The sequence below is a fragment of the Chlamydotis macqueenii genome, chromosome 4 (genome assembly GCF_036417535.1).
Source record: "Chlamydotis macqueenii isolate bChlMac1 chromosome 4, bChlMac1.mat, whole genome shotgun sequence".
Lineage (NCBI taxonomy): Eukaryota > Metazoa > Chordata > Aves > Otidiformes > Otididae > Chlamydotis > Chlamydotis macqueenii.
Window position 1 is genome coordinate 6,944,748 of NC_141559.1, and position 15,304 is coordinate 6,960,051.

General features: G+C 42.0%; 2 protein-coding genes across 2 annotated transcripts; one reads left to right on the forward strand and one right to left on the reverse strand.

Moving 5' to 3' along the window:
* Positions 1 to 445: 445 nt before the first annotated feature.
* Positions 446 to 6,508, reverse strand: LOC104478085 (uncharacterized). Its single transcript, XM_086747200.1, has 5 exons — positions 6,338 to 6,508; positions 4,249 to 4,404; positions 2,705 to 2,833; positions 2,472 to 2,609; positions 446 to 2,240 (listed from the first exon to the last, which is right to left on the reverse strand). The coding sequence occupies exons 3-5, from the start codon at positions 2,825 to 2,827 to the stop codon at positions 2,151 to 2,153; spliced, it is 351 nt and encodes a 116-aa protein (XP_086603326.1). The 5' UTR covers positions 2,828 to 2,833; positions 4,249 to 4,404; positions 6,338 to 6,508; the 3' UTR covers positions 446 to 2,150.
* A 188-nt stretch (positions 6,509 to 6,696) lies between these two features.
* Positions 6,697 to 11,860, forward strand: BBS12 (Bardet-Biedl syndrome 12). The gene is made up of 2 exons (XM_010115971.2): positions 6,697 to 6,779; positions 9,504 to 11,860. Exon 2 carries the CDS (start codon positions 9,520 to 9,522, stop codon positions 11,668 to 11,670), a length of 2,151 nt encoding a protein of 716 aa, XP_010114273.2. The 5' UTR covers positions 6,697 to 6,779; positions 9,504 to 9,519; the 3' UTR covers positions 11,671 to 11,860.
* The last annotated feature ends 3,444 nt before the right edge of the window (positions 11,861 to 15,304 follow it).

Below are 15,304 nucleotides of genomic sequence, written 5' to 3' on the forward strand. Positions count from 1 at the left end.
AGCCAGAAATAACATTTCCTCATTGTAGTATATATGGTAGGAATGATTGTGTGTCTCTTTCCTACCTTCAGAAGTCAGGAAATGGGATTAGAACCGGAAGAGAGAAGTGACATGCATCATAGGTAAACAACAGTCATCAATCTCTTCCTGTGGCGGCATTATAAAAAGTACAGTCACTGTAATAGGCTCTGGGATTCCCCATAATCAACGAGAACTTCAAATTTCCCTTTCTGATATAAGTGGTTACTACTAGAAACTTTTAATCAGCATGGTGGAAGAGGGAGAGGAATTACGTGTTGGATTACTGCACCTAAGAATTTCTTTCTTAGAAGGAAAAGATAAATGAAAATGAAAATGTACTTGGCGAACCATTTAACACTTGAAAATTATTTTTAAAAATTTAATTTCATAGTAAGCACACCAACTAATAAAGCACACAAAGTCCTTAACTTGCAAAACAGTTTTATTTCACACTTATACAAAGTTAATAGACATCTTAAAACGCTTACAGTGCTATAGGTTACATCTGCTGCCACTGAATATGTTAACAGAGGACTTCACAGGTCTCTTTTGAGTTTTCTAGAGTCCTACACCATCCCTGTGCTCCCACAGGATTAAGCCTACTTCTGGATGAGTTAGAGAGGGTCTGTTTAGAGTTCTTTGGAGTACAAAACTCAGAGGACTGGGGCAGAACGTGCCAGTCTGCATCTGCATGCTGAGAAGAAGATACTCAACGAACACTTCTCCTTTCCGCTCCTCAAACTAATTCTCCCCCTGCTGGGCCCTCACAGCTCATGAGCGCTGAAGCAGCCGGAACAAGGAGCTAATCCAGGAGCTGGCTCTTCCTTTCTTTTACAAACCTCCTTAGTGCTGTCAAGCAGCAGAAGCTGTCTGCAGAAGAAAGGATCTTAACAGATACTCCCTCCTCTTCCCATTGAACCCTTCTGACGTTTTGCTACCTGCTTGCCTCTTCACTGTCAGCAGTAACAAACTCTCCTTCAGGGAGATGTGATTTAGGATTATACCATTTCTCTGCAGTTTTGAAGCTGATTGTCTAATTAGGACCCAAGGATAAACCCTCCTGCAGAACCACGGAATTGGTGGCTCTGTCACCATAATACAGAAAGAAATGTGGCTCTCCAGTAAGTCCTACATTGACAGTATACGCAAGAAATATTCAAGAAACTGAAGAAACTGAAGATTTAAAAAAAAATAAAATCCCCAAATCTCTGGTGTCTGAAATGAATTTGGATTGCATGGATCTATAGATACTCAGTGTTCCACAGATGTCCAAGGTGAGCTACTTTTTCACTTCAGATCTGAGTCTTCCCTGCAACTTTACTGTAAACAGCCAAAGACAAAATTTACCCCAGTGCGCCGCAGAACTGAACTTTTTAGGTACCTAAAACCCTGGCGTAACAGCAGCTCTGTAGTGTCACAGGAGTAAGAACAATGGCACAAGATGTTGACTGGTTATACAATAAACTCTGATAATACAAGCAGGTTACATTCAAGTAAACTAGGTTTCAAGTGATCAGATAAAGAGAAGAACATCCACTGATGGCACACAGCTCCAAGTGAAGAACTAAACCTGGTTATGTACATTTGCTTCCCATTAGGTCCAAAACCAACGTTGTTTCATACAGAAATAAAGACAGATACGCAATTGGTTTTAGAATCTTTCATGGAAATAAACAAAAGAAGAAAATACCAAAAGATAACCTAAAAGCCTTAAAAGGAATACAAATAACTGTGTTTGTGCCTTCATTCTGTAGCCTTAGGAAAGTCAAAAGCGGCCTTTCCCAGCAGCAGTGGGAATCTTCACCTCTCTAGTAAAATGTCTTTCAGTTAAATAGCTGAAACATAGCGTTCTTGATGCAAAATGGCAATTGGTGAAATTGTTGAGGGGGAGGGACCCTGCCATGCAGGTTCAGTTCATCCTTCCTTTTAACTTTTGCAGTATCTCATTTTAACAGTTCTGAGTACTGAAGCCCCCCTTCCCCAGTTAACTTGGCTGAAAAAGAATAAACTGAAAATCTGGCCTTTCAGACTTTCCTTACATAGCAAAAAATACACAGGAGAGACAAGCCCAGTTTTTAAGTCTTTTCCAGGTTATCTTTTGGAGCAGCTGTTTAGCAAGGCAACAAATATTAATATAAGCTAGTTTTCTTCATGATTCTCAAAAATTCTTGCTCACTTACTTCTCCATCTCCATCTCGATCAGCTTCATCGATCATTTCCTACAAAACACAGTGTACATTTAATCAGGCACTGGACTCTAAACACAAGATCTTCCATTCATTAACGACAAATGGAAAGCACTTCAAGTGAAAACATAACTATGTTTTTGATTATTCTTTGTATTTCTGACCTCTCAGCCATTTTGTATAGGCATAAATTTCCACCTGGTCTTTAGGAACTACAGAATTCCTCTGTTCCTGTTAGAAAAGCTCTGGCAAATCAGATTTTACCTGAAGTTCTTCATCTGTTAAATTTTCTCCCAGCTCCTTGGCAACCCTTTTCAGGTTTTTGAATGAAATTTTTCCTGTCCCATCATCATCAAATAATCTGAAAGCTTTCAAGATTTCTTCTTTTGAATCCTTTTCGCTCTAAAACAAGAGTTAAACATACATTAATTAGAAAACACCTGCCACAGAGATATTCCTTTTCAGTATTTTTTTAATGCTGTCACAAGAATTCCTACCATTTTTTGTGTCATCATAGCCAAAAAGTCTTCAAAGTCAATGGTGCCGCTTCCTTCCTTATCAATATCCGCTATCATTTTCTTAATTTCTTCCTTCTTTGGCTCAAAGCCTAAAGCACGCATCGCAACCTGTGGCAAAAAGCAATTCTGTTAGGAGGCCACTAGAGTTACAGTGTCAGCGGCTGCACTAAAGCTTGTTTAATTTCCTTGTCCAAAACTGTAATAACAACTCACTGCAATGAAAACATCTTGATGTATCTTACCAGTTTGTTTCATCTTTCCAACCAGTAATTTGATAATTTGATATTCCAAACAGTAGTCTGATATTTTTAAGACTCAGACATATTTGCCATTTAGATCCATGTGGAACTAAACCGAGAGAAACTTTTTGTGTCTGAATTAGGTAAAGGTTCCAATCTAGATAGTTCCTAATGGGACTGGATTATCAAAATAGGACTTCAAGGGAGGCTGGAGGCCAGGGATGTGATCTTGCTTTGTTTGAAATTAAGAGCAGAATGCCCATTAATTTTGATGGGTGCAGAATTCCATGCAGTTAATTTACACAATCCGGTACACAGATAGCAGAGCTCTTGACACTTCTGGCTCGGTGGTGGGGAGGGCGGAGCGGGTGGGGACGGACAGTACTCCCTAAGTGTCTCAGCCTCAGCAAAGACTGACTCCTTTGCTAGTTGAGGAAAAGAAAAGCAAACCTTCTGAGCCTTACAGAGCACAAGCAAAGTATTACTGTAAAGTCACTTGTGTAGCTTGTTGTACAAATGCTTAATATTAACATTGTTTAAAACCAGGCTCTGGCATTTCACCAGCCTAGAACAATGATTTTGCTACTTGAGTGTTTATTAGTAATTTCAGAATCCTGGTGTGCTCAACGATTATGGTGTATTTAATTCAGAGACTGAAGTTTCAAGAACACGTTACTAGAGGAAGATCTGAAGTGTGAACATTCATTCTTCCTGTATGCTCTAGTGGAAATCAGTAGTTAATATTAGGCAGAAATTTTCTCATAAAACACTCTTCTCCTGGAAAGTGCTAACTCACCAGAAACTTAACTATTTAACTGCAATGTGTTTTCTGACCAGTTTCTTGCAATGGGACAATTGCAGATGTGCCATTTTGTCTTTCAAGAGGGGCACACTGTCTGTTGTAAAATATCCACTACTTGGAATTAATTTTGAAAAAGAAAAACACAGTGTTAGGTGGTTGATGCTGAAACATTTCAGTCCATTTTAAGAACTATATTTTATCATGTATAATCTGTGTTCAGAGAATACACTCTCCTTAACCATGCACAAGTATTTCAAATAAATCCTGAGATAAGCCATAGGCTTAGGTAACTCATGCTTATAGGTGACATGTGCAGAAATTGAGGCAGATTGTGTGTATGTGAGAAATCGAGGTCAAGAATTAAGATAAAAGGTTAATGCTTAAAAAAAATCAGACACTAGTAAAACATAGGAAGAGAACCAAGAACCTTCCCCTTGTACTACTGTGTGTATATTCCATCCAAGAAAAAAAAGTCTGAAAACCTTCAGTTCTTTTATGTCGATGCTTCCAGATCCATCAGTATCAAACAAATCAAAAGCTTCTCTGATCTCCTGCTTTTGTTCTTCTGTAAGTTCAGGTTTCAAGCCACTTTTCTTCCGCTGGGCTGTACTTAAGCCAGGTTTTCTGTAGTTGGATGCCTTTAAAAAGTGAAGGAGAGAATACGTAAGAAATAGCCCACTCCAGGGGAAATTCAAAACACAACTAAATTATAAATAAAACAGTTGAGTGGTAGCAGAAGTGAAAGACATTCTTTGCTGCAAGTGGTAGAGACTGCATCTCTCTGCTAATTTTCTTAGGTTATTCTAGAAACAAAATAAGCTGAAGGCTTTGTTACTGGAGAATAAGCATTTGGGCTTCATGTTTTCTCTTTTAAACAGAAGGATCATCAATTAAAGGAGTAATGTCAGAAAAACAGGCGGGCAGTCTGAAAACGAACACTCCATTGTGGTGACCAAGACCCTCTGCCTGTTGCATTGATGTGTCTGGAGCAGTTTCACCTGGAAAACACGAGTAAGTCACCCTCACAGCTAAAAAGGCTGGCTGTACAGGGGCTTGACTGGAAGTGGGACTCAAATTCAGCCACTCCTCAAAGTCAACACTGACGTGGGATGTCTGAGAGCATCTGCTCTGTTAAAGCAAAGTTTGAAGGGAGCTGTGTAGCTCTAGCCTGCCTGTCCACCCACTTAGCTGTGGTGCTAGGCAACAACACGCTGTGGTGGCAGTGAGATCAACACAAAACCTGTCCCCTAAGGACAGCTAATCTGCTTGTGCTGAGCTGGTGCATTATTATCCAGGATGCTTCTGAGACCTTTCCTGCTTCTGGCGTAAGCTAGTGCAGTACAGAGTGTTTCCCCCCAGCCACCACCTGTTGAGCAGGAAAGATGTTTTCCTCGAGAGCAGGTTTTCTTCTACAGCAGCTGCAGATAAATGTTAGTCCTGAATCTGCACAGATTCATGGAGGGAGAAGGGCAGTCCCTCCCACCCCTAACTTCAACTGGTAAATAAAAGAAATACCAAGAAAGGAATTTGTTTTCAAGCTACTGCTGAGCAATCTCTTACCTCTGCTGAATTGTTACCATGTTTCGGCTAGGATCTTTCTTTTAAAAACAGAGAACACAGAAGATTCTGTTTTCTTATATTTGGAAATGAAATTTCTTTTTTTAACGTGATTTGTCCTTCCCAGGTTGGATTGCAAATCGATTTGTCTGGCACACCTCTGACTCTTCCCTATATTAACACAGGCATCAGATTTTTACTCCTAATGTTCTGCTCTGGGAGAAATCCAAGTGAGACCTTTTCCTGACTATAAAGAAAAAAATGCTAAGAGACTTTCTTGCATCCTGTGTATACACCTACAGATCTAGTGAAAACATTGAAGACCCGAGGAGTTGCACCTGCGTCGCTTCCTGTTCCATTTATTTCAAGACTTGAGTTGCACAAATCCATTTAACATTTCATCTCCTCGCCCGGCCGATGCCATTTAAACGTGCCCCAAACTACAGGGGACCGCATGAAGTGGAGGGAAGGTCAGTAAGCTCTGCTGAGATTAACCAGGCGTATTTCCCCGGGCTTACCCCACACCCTGAAAGCAGGTAGACGTATTTTGCGATCCTTGGTGATTTATCGGGGGTGTTTTTCATAGTGCCAAGTTTTGGGGTTTTTTGGGGGGGCGCTGGAAGGGGAGAAATGTCTCCTCTCCCTTTTTGGCCCAGGCGTTGGCTTCCGCGTTCTGTGAGGAAACCAAGCAGCTGAGCGGGACTCGGCAGGCCGCAGCTCCCCGCAGCCCTTCCAGCCCAACGGCTGCCGGCGCGCCCGAGGCCGGGGATCGGCGGAGGGCTCCGGGAAAGCCGAGCCCCGGCCCCAGCGGAGGGGCTCAGTCGGGAGCTTGCCCCCGCCGTTCCGCGGGAGGGGAAGAGGGGACCGCGGTGAAGGGAAGGGCGCTCACCATCTGGCCGGCTCCGGGATGGGACGGCCCGCTCGGCCCCACCGCTCCTTCACGGGCCCGGCTGCCTGCACCCACCGCCGTACCCAACGAAGAGGGGGCCCGTCCAATGAGTGAGCTGGACGTACCGGAGGGCCCGCCCCCTTCCCTTAACCTGGGCCAATGGCACCTGGCGGGCTCGTGATGTCAGCCAGAGCGCGGGCGCCGTGTCCTGGCAACGGCGAGGGGCGCGCGCGGCGGCCGTTGGTGACGGTTGGCGGGGCCGGCCGGCCCGCCCGCCTCAGCCAGGGGGAGCGGAGGAAAACGCAGTCGGATCGGTGAGAAACTTCCAGCCGGGAGGAAGCGACCGGGCCTGAGTAGAGCGGCTCCCAGGGCCGCTGCTGAGCTGCCTCGGGCTCTTGGCGGTGTGGCTTCCGCGTCCCAGCCTGCGTACCGGCTGCTTTCCGCCTCCGGGCCGCCGGTGAGGCGGGGCTGGTTCGTCACGGGCGTTTGGGTTCGGCTACCACTAAGCTAGGAAATTATTTTCCTTCCTACGTTAGGAGTAATAGTGCTGGCTCTTAGGTCGACCAGGTAAGTTGTGGCAGTTACCTGAACACTTGGTGGTTTAGTTGCAAGCAGAGCATTTTCTACCCGTCTCTCACTGAGTTCTTCACTTGAGACCCCTAGAACTCCTATGTGTAAACATAAACTGAATGTAAAGTCGAGTTTTATTTTGCTTGCAGAGGCAGGTGATGAGGCAGGCAGCAGTAGGTCAGCATGCCAGTCAGCATAGCAGAAGCCATCTGTAGACCGTGTTGTACACATGGCTCTCCTTCGCTACCAGTTTGTTTGTTCTTTCTCCAAGATGCCTCCTTCTCTTTGCTGATCTCACTTGTGTTTGCCTCCGAAATTTCCACTCAACCCTTTACCTTTTCCACCTTGGACTGGATGGAAAAGGAGATAAAAGGTCACGGAATGGAGAAGATGAAAAATTGAATTTTGAGTTGGCTGTGTATTGGTTCCTACAGCATAGGACAGTGTGATGTTCTTGCCAAAATAACATACATGAAACAAAAGGGATGGGGGAGAAAGTATCACAGCATCGTAAATCACATACGCCAGAGATTGTGCAAGCAATGAAATAAAAACATTATTTCCTATAAGTGCATCCTTGACCTTCATCTGGTTTTGCAGCCAAGCCAGGGGTCCATTCGGTTCAGGTTTATGGATCTGCAGGAGTACAGATGGGTGTCCAAAACAAAGTTACAGTTTTAAAGTATGAGTTTAAGCTGAAAGGAAGTGGCACATTTTTCAGCTTAAATTTCAGGCAACATTTTAGCCAAGCAACTTGTAGTTGGCTGCACTGAAGTTCAGCAGAAGTGCAGTGACTTCACAGAAGGTGCTGCACGAGCTCTAATTAATCTGTCTTGTAACCAGTCTTGGTTTCACATTAGTTAGGATCTAATAAGACAGTGGCTTATATTGCTCAGCTGAACCCTTGTTTGGGAGTGACTGAGGAGTAAGAAGTTCACTGTACTGGAAAATGGAAACCCCTCTCCCACCAGTCCTCCCATAGTTGTCTCCCATCCAAACAGCAGCATGGCCTTCTGCCCAGAACTACGTTCCAGGGACCTAGCTAGGGAGAGACCATTACTTGGCTTTTCACCATAGCTAATTTAGTTCTTTCCTAATTTTTATGAATAAAACCACAGATTAGTTCTATGTTCTTTCTGTCAAAACAAGAGCAGGTTGAGAAGTGACCATTACTAGTTGAGACTGCTTGAATTCTGAAACTGTGTTCTTGGAAGCAAAATAAAACAACCAACCAAACAAAAAAATCCCACCCCCTCCCCAAAAAAACAACCATCCATCCTCCTCCCCTTCCCCCAAACAACTGTCTTAGTAAATTCTTAAGAGAAATCAGAGGAATGTTGAATTTTTGGGGCAGTAGGGGAAACGTTTCATGTTGGATTCCATGATCCAATTATTATTGTTTGATCACTTATGTTTGTTTGTTTTGAAACAAACTGCCTGTGATATTAAGCTAAGGATTCCAGTCAAGAAAAAAAAGAGTCTTTTTAAAAAATTGTTATTACTGGAAGTATTGATCTGGATACATAGCATGACTGGACCACTGTTGCAAGATATTGCCAAGAAAAATTTCCAGAAGGACCCTTAAGCAGGTTGAATGGAGGTTTTCAGATGCGTATTTGCAGTGCAGTTTTGAAGTTAAATGTACCTACTTATCTAAAACTCCTTTTCTTAAACTGTTGGTTATGGATAACTATAGTCTAAAATAATTTCTTGGTTAATGATCCTTTTGGTACTTCAAGATGTGTCTAGTAATTGAAGGGAAATTCTGTTGTCAGTTTGGGCTACACTAAAACTTTAGGTCTGTCAGCATATAAAGGTTATTTCTGACTGCATACTCTGCTTTTTAAATTCACACTTTGTCTTCACTTGAGTTAATATTCACGTGGACTTTCACTGAGTGGGACAGAAAGAGTTTTGTGGATTTGGAATAGCTATGCAAAGGGAACTTTAGGGAAATTAAATAACTCACTTGAATCTAAGCATAAAAGATATATGGCTTCTTAATTCTTGGTGTGTATGGTTTTTCATTTAAAAAAGGAACTTTAGTTTAATCCATGTGGTCTGCCACAGGAGTGTGGTGTGGAAGGGATTTCAAGGGAAAGAATATTTATTTTTGGCATGTTAAAACTGAGTAGCAGATCAAAACTTTAAAGTCTTGGCATTTTGCTTTGTGAGGTATGAAGTGGCATTCCTTTTAAAGCACATTTAATGAAGTATTGATGAGTGCTAAATGGAATAAACAGAATTGGAATAAAATAAGTTTGATTGTATTTTTCCAGATCTGAGGGTTGAAGTCAGTGGCATAACTGTTGGTACCAAGATGGATCTGTACAGAGCACTTTTCTTTTGCGCATAATTGTCTATTCTACTCTAATGAACTTTTGCCCTAAGTGAGGCAAATAACTGACATTCTAGATAGACTGTCAGGAGAGAAGTGGTAGTCCTGTAGAATCTGTACTGCTTCATGTTTAAGAAACCACTGGAATTAACAGCACTGTACTACCTGCCAGCAAGAAAAAAAAAAAATCCATTGTATTTTAGCAGTGCACCATTTCAGCAACTGTGTGCATCGCTGTCTCACGCACAGGATGAAGAACTGTTGGATACAGACAGCCTCGTAGGAGAGCTGTGTTCAGTGTTAGACTGTTCCTTTAATTTTTTGGTGATGTATGCTCTGGAGTGCTGTGAAGACAGACAATTAAGTTTGTGTTTTGTTCACAGATGCTGACTGCTGCCCATGGCTTTCAAGGATGTGAATGCAAGAAGACATATTGGACTTCAGCAGCTCTCATCCTTAGCGTTAGCTGGAAGAACATTACTGGGGCCAATGAAATCATGCAAATTCATTGTGGATGAAAGCACCAACCAAAGCACATTGATTTGTTCTGCTGTTAGACTGATTGAAAATTTGGATTTAACCAGTGCTGCTGGACAGCTTCTTAATGAAACCATTCAGGCACAAAACAAGGAGTTTAAGACTGGGATGAGTACCCTGTTGTTTCTCGTTGGTGCGTGGAGCAATGCTGTACTGGAGTGCCTCCAGCAGAATGTTCCTGTTTCAGCAATAGTATCTGTAATGTCTGAGGGGTTGAACTCTTGCTGTGAGAGAGTCCAGTATCTTCAAATATCAATACATGATGCAAATAAAGAGCTGTGTTCTGGCAGTGTTAGGCCAGATGCTTTTCAGAGCAACACTTGCCAAACTGGACATGACAGTATTCATCCTGAGGAAAATCCTCAGATTTTCCTCTATTTTCAGAAAGATATTTCTGCACCAGAAGAAGTAATTCCAGTAAATTCTTGTTCCCATCAAGAAGATTATTGTAATTTTAACAAGTGCCTGGTTTCACCTTTGGCTGGCTTTGGTTCAGTAGCTTCTCTTGTTGAACCGGCAGGTGACAAAAGTACATCTGTGATTTCTGGAAGTGGTGTTATCGTATCCAGCTGTAACAAACAAAAGTTAACCCATAGCAGATACTTCAGCACTCTAGGAAAAAGCCATTTTTCAAGTCAGCAAGGTAATTTTCAGAGATACTTTTCAGGACAAGCAGCAGATCCATGTGAATGTTATGGTTTAGGACACCTGGCAATGGCTCTGAGCCATGGAAATCACACTAACATGAAGCTGCTGCAAAGCATTGTTGCGTATCAACAAGAGAAAGCAGAATGCAGTGGCTCTTCCCAATTTAATATTGCAGAAATTGTGACATGCTGTTTAGTGGGCCTGCCTGAAAGCTATTCTTGTGTCTCCCCAGGCTTTGTCACGTTAGTATCACCAGAACAAGCCACAGTTATCAAACACTTTGAAGACAAACCCCTTCGGATTCTGCTAATGGATGGTGACCTAACTGAACAGTATCGTCACTTAGGTTTTAATAGACCATGTAATGTGAGAACTGTGTTGGAGCATCCTAGCCTACAGGAAGGCAGAGCAGGAGACCTGTGGCTAAGCAGTATGTTAGATATTCTGATCAGCTTTGAAGTAAACTTGATTTTGGTCAAAGGAAATGTGTGTGAAAACTTAATGGAAAGATGCATAGCAAAGAGTATATTGGTCATTGGTTCTGTGACTCGGGATGTGTTGTGTGCGCTTGCGGCGGTCACCAGCGCCCAGCCCGTGACATACCTCACACAGCTGAATGCTTCTTGTGTGGGGAGTGGGGCCCAGGTGGAGCTGTGGAAGGCCTGCAATGAGCGTGCAATGGATCTGGGTGAGTTTGTGCCAGTCAGGATAAACATGCGAGGAATTCCTCTGCTCACGGCCGTGCTTACTACTGCTGTAGCTCCAAAGATGCAGCTCATTGAAGACCAGTTCTGGACTTTAATGTATCGACTCCATCATGCTTTAAAGGATGAGAAGGTTTTTCTTGGTGGTGGTGCAGTGGAGCTCTTGTGCCTTAGTCACATTCAGATGCTTGCAGAACAGCCTTTACAGCCAGCAAATAAAAATGCTGTGAAAGAGTTTCACAATCCTTGGCTGGCAGCATCTGCAGCAGAGTATAAATCAGTTGTGCTCCAAGCATTAGCAAGCGGCTGGAAGCAGTATCTGTCGGTGGTTATGTGTAACGCTGCAGAAGCTGCATCGGAGTTGGAAGCGTGTACCTCAGTTGATCATCACCTCAAAAAAGCAGCTGACTGTGGCTCTCCCTCAGCATATATACTGAAAGAGTTTAGAAGAGGTGATCTGCTCAGGGGTGGGTCTGGTCCCTTCGCTGACCGCAGAGAGGATTTAAAGGTTTATGATAATGTTACAGCCAAGACAGAGGCATGGCGGAGAGCTCTAGACTTGGTGCTCCTAGTCCTTCAAACAGATGCCGAAATTATCACAGGTCCCAAAAGGACTCAGCTATTGAACTCACATGTGTCAAGTGAATTCATGTTTTTATAGGACTTGCAGGCTTTATTTCTAAGTCCGTGAGTCAGTGGAAGAACTCCAGGTGCAACCTACATTTCTTCATTGTCTATAAAGCAAACGTTAGATGTGATCATGACTTTAGAGTGTAACAGCGGAAATCGGAGTGTGAGACAATCACAAGGTAGATATAATTTCCCATTTCTAGAAATGAGAGTTAATTAACAAACAAAAATCACTTGTAGGCTTACCCCTAACCCCAGACGTGCATTTCTAACTTGATATTGTCTGTATGGATAAATGAACCCAGTCAAACTGACGGATTTGATGTAGCAAAGATGTTCAGTTCTGTTTTTCATTATAATGAGGAGCACTGAGCAGGTGGGTACATGTTGAGTCTAGTTGGAGAAAAGTTTGGTTCCTTGGATTTGCTTATGTTCTGGTCATGCGTTGTCTGTATAAGGTATTTGGACTTGTCTTCTGCAAAGCATTCTTGTTTAATGTCTTTTAATGTCCTCTAAAGAAAAGTAGGGATTTCTTACATAACATTGGCATACTTATGTTGAAGAATATATATAAAAAATAATTAATTTTTCATTAATATCTTGCTCTTAATTTCTGTACATTGCAAATGTAAGAGTTAAATTTTCAATAATTTATGAGCGTTATGTTTTACACTAAGAGATTGTATTAGTAGATTCTACTTTTGCATATTTATATGGGCCATATATCTCCTATTTTCAAGTATATATCCTTTGGGATTTCTGACTTTTTGACATAAATTCAGGCTGAATCCTCCCTTTTGTTATCATGGATGTATCTCTACACAAACTTTTCTTTTACATCACGAGCTGTATTTTTAGATTATTTCCTTTGGGCTCTTTCAGTTATCCTTGCAGAGAGGAAAATGTATATTTTAGCTGTTGGCTAAAAACTGCAAACGAATCTGTCATAATGATTGAAGGAAAGGCATTTTTACTGTGTTTCAGCGCTTAAAATTTGAAAGCAGAGCCATGGAGAACTGGCACTTTGTTCCAAGAAAGAGGTGTGTAACTATGGAGATATTTATTCTGAATCACACTTGAAGAGAAATGTCTCACCAGTTCGGTGAAAACAGAATGGAAAAAGAATGGAAATGGTGCAATTCTTGCTTTTAGGAACCTTTCCATTAAATGCTAATGGCTGGCAGTACTTGGTTACATACTTAGTCGTTGTGATTGCTGGTGCTGGTGGCAGACAGTCCTGCTGTGGTGAAAGGTAAGAATTGGGGTGGGCTGAAGAGTGTTTTCTGAGTTGCGATTCAATGGAAAGGCAGACAAAACGCGAGTGGTTATTTTACTGTTAGAGCCTTTGCTGCTACTTATTTACCTTCTTAAGTGGATGTTTTTTTCTTCTGGACTTATTTTCCTTGTGGTATCTCCCCACTGCAGAAGACATCTCAGAGAAGAGCCATCAGCTGCCTTAAACCACTGGCAGTCCCCAAGTTGATGTGTACTGAGCCTTAACACAGTTCTCTGCCTCTTTGTCCTGTTGGAGTTGCTCCTTCCTCCTGGGAAGGCCCTTCCCCTCTACCTGTGCATTTCACAGTGCCTAATTCCAGAGGGCTCAAGCTAATGAAAAGGAAAGACAGTTCCTAAAATGTCTCAGCTGTGGTGTCAACACTTTGTCGTTATATCCCGTTATAATTGTCAATAGATATTTGACAGTATCTCATATTTTCTACCTCCCTTGGGTTCCCTTAAGTTTTTTTGCTTCCTTTGATGTCTTCATCCCGCTAACACGTAACTGTAACCTCCACTGCATTCTGCTAAAAATAGCCCTTGTTGAGACTTGCTCACAACTTATAGGTCTCCACGGCTGGGAGTTCCCCGGAGAGGCGGGGCAGGCTACCGAGGTTCTAAATTAACTTTAAGCATGAGATGAAATCGGGAGCCTTAGAAACAGCTCTTGAGTGTTGAACTGACCAGAAGCCCTAACTTCATTTTTATGAAGAAAAAAACCAAATCCATCTAAATGGGTTTTATCCTGGAGCTTTATTCAGAGTTCTCAGTGCTGAATTGCACATTTTAATTTTAATATTTGTATTCTACTCACATGTAACTGGAAGGCTCTTAAGGAGGTTAAGGGAGCATATTAATAGCAGTTGTCTTTTAGAAATAGGAGAGAAAAACATTTCTGTGTGTAGAAAACTATGCTCATAGTATTTAGCTGTCTCTGACCTGAAACTGTAAATATTTTTATTTTCTAACAGACTGCAGAACTCATCAGATTTTGGCAAAATCTCATCAGTACTGTTGGGGTTTATAATTTTAATTTGAAACAGCAGTTCCTAGCAGCATAGGGATCTAGCTATATTAAAGTTTTGATCATCCTGCAATTATATTTTCATTATTAATTAGTTGGCAATTCACGTTTAACTGCTTGGCCATGCTCTTGGTGTACTAAGACATGAGAGAGAGAGTTTGGTAGATCAAAAGAGGCAAAAGGAGCTAGTGGCTGTTAGGTGAGAAAGACATGGAAACAGCATATAAAAAAATAGAAACAAACTCTGCTGCTCTGTGAGTGTTTGCAGCTCATGTTTGGCTTTATACTGTTTTTCTTGAACCTCCTGTACTGAGCGTTGCATAATCCATGTTCCCAAGAAAAGATCCTGTTGCACTTTATTTGAATAATAGAGTTAAGTGGATTATGGAAAAACTGCACACATGAATTGTATTGAGGTGGTCCAAACATCTATTTATAGGGCTCTTAGACACAGAGCTGACGCACCAAACATTGAGAAAATCCAAAATGATGTAATTTTTCCAATCAGGCTTTTAAAAAGCACATAATGATATATTTAAATATTATGATGCAGAGATTTTCTAAAAAGCTGTCAGACATTATATTTTGATTATTTAACACTTGCTTTTCTACAGGCCAACAAAATGGAAAATTTTATAAACTAGCTAGATATTGTATCCCAGATTACTTAAAATTATGTCTTTGATATGCATAGAAGACTAACACGTATGCTGTCCTCATCCTTCTGCAACATGAAATACAATATACATGCGTGGCTTCCTCGGCTTCAAATCTCTCAAACCTCTTTGCAACGTAGAATGAGGTCCTGTGCGTGTCTGCCATGGCACTCAGCACAGGGAATGATTTCAACAACTGCTGCAGGCAATTTCAGCTTCTCCCGGGCAGAGGCCTCTCCTAGGGTACACAAAGGCTGTTTGTGTAGAGTGTGATGTGATGGAAGAGCTCAGCTTTTACACTTGACATGCCTGGGAAATTGGGAAACGCAGAGATTTTAGGGAAGGAATTGTCCCAAGGAGCAGGCAGTGTCTCACTCCCTGCTGAAACTCTGTCCTAGTCAGGTGCCTTGTTTCTCCCTTGCATCCCGGTATCGTAATTCCCGGCTCACTCCTCCTCCTCTTTAGGGCTGATGCCATTTTATTTGATGTTTATCTTTATAAGGCCAACTTTTTAGGCGTCTCTGCTCCTTCATGATTTCCTGAAATGTAGTAATAGCAACAAGACCTTTGTCCCAAGCTGGGCTAGCCTAGAAGGTACAGCCTTCTTGCAAATTCTTTTCCCATAAGGAGTGATAGCCTGATGATCAATGGTTGTCAGGAGGCATCTGATAATTTGCCTGATACTATGTATGCTGAAAAAAATGAGCTAG

Coding starts and splice junctions, on each gene's coding strand:
- LOC104478085 (XM_086747200.1), bottom strand. CDS start 2,827: ATGCGTGCTTTAGGCTTTGAGCCAAAGAAGGAAGAAATTAAGAAAATG. Junction 2,610..2,704: donor CTATGATGACACAAAAAATG/GTAGGAATTCTT, acceptor CTCTTGTTTTAG/AGCGAAAAGGATTCAAAAGA. Junction 2,241..2,471: donor TAACAGATGAAGAACTTCAG/GTAAAATCTGAT, acceptor TGTGTTTTGTAG/GAAATGATCGATGAAGCTGA.
- BBS12 (XM_010115971.2), top strand. CDS start 9,520: ATGGCTTTCAAGGATGTGAATGCAAGAAGACATATTGGACTTCAGCAG.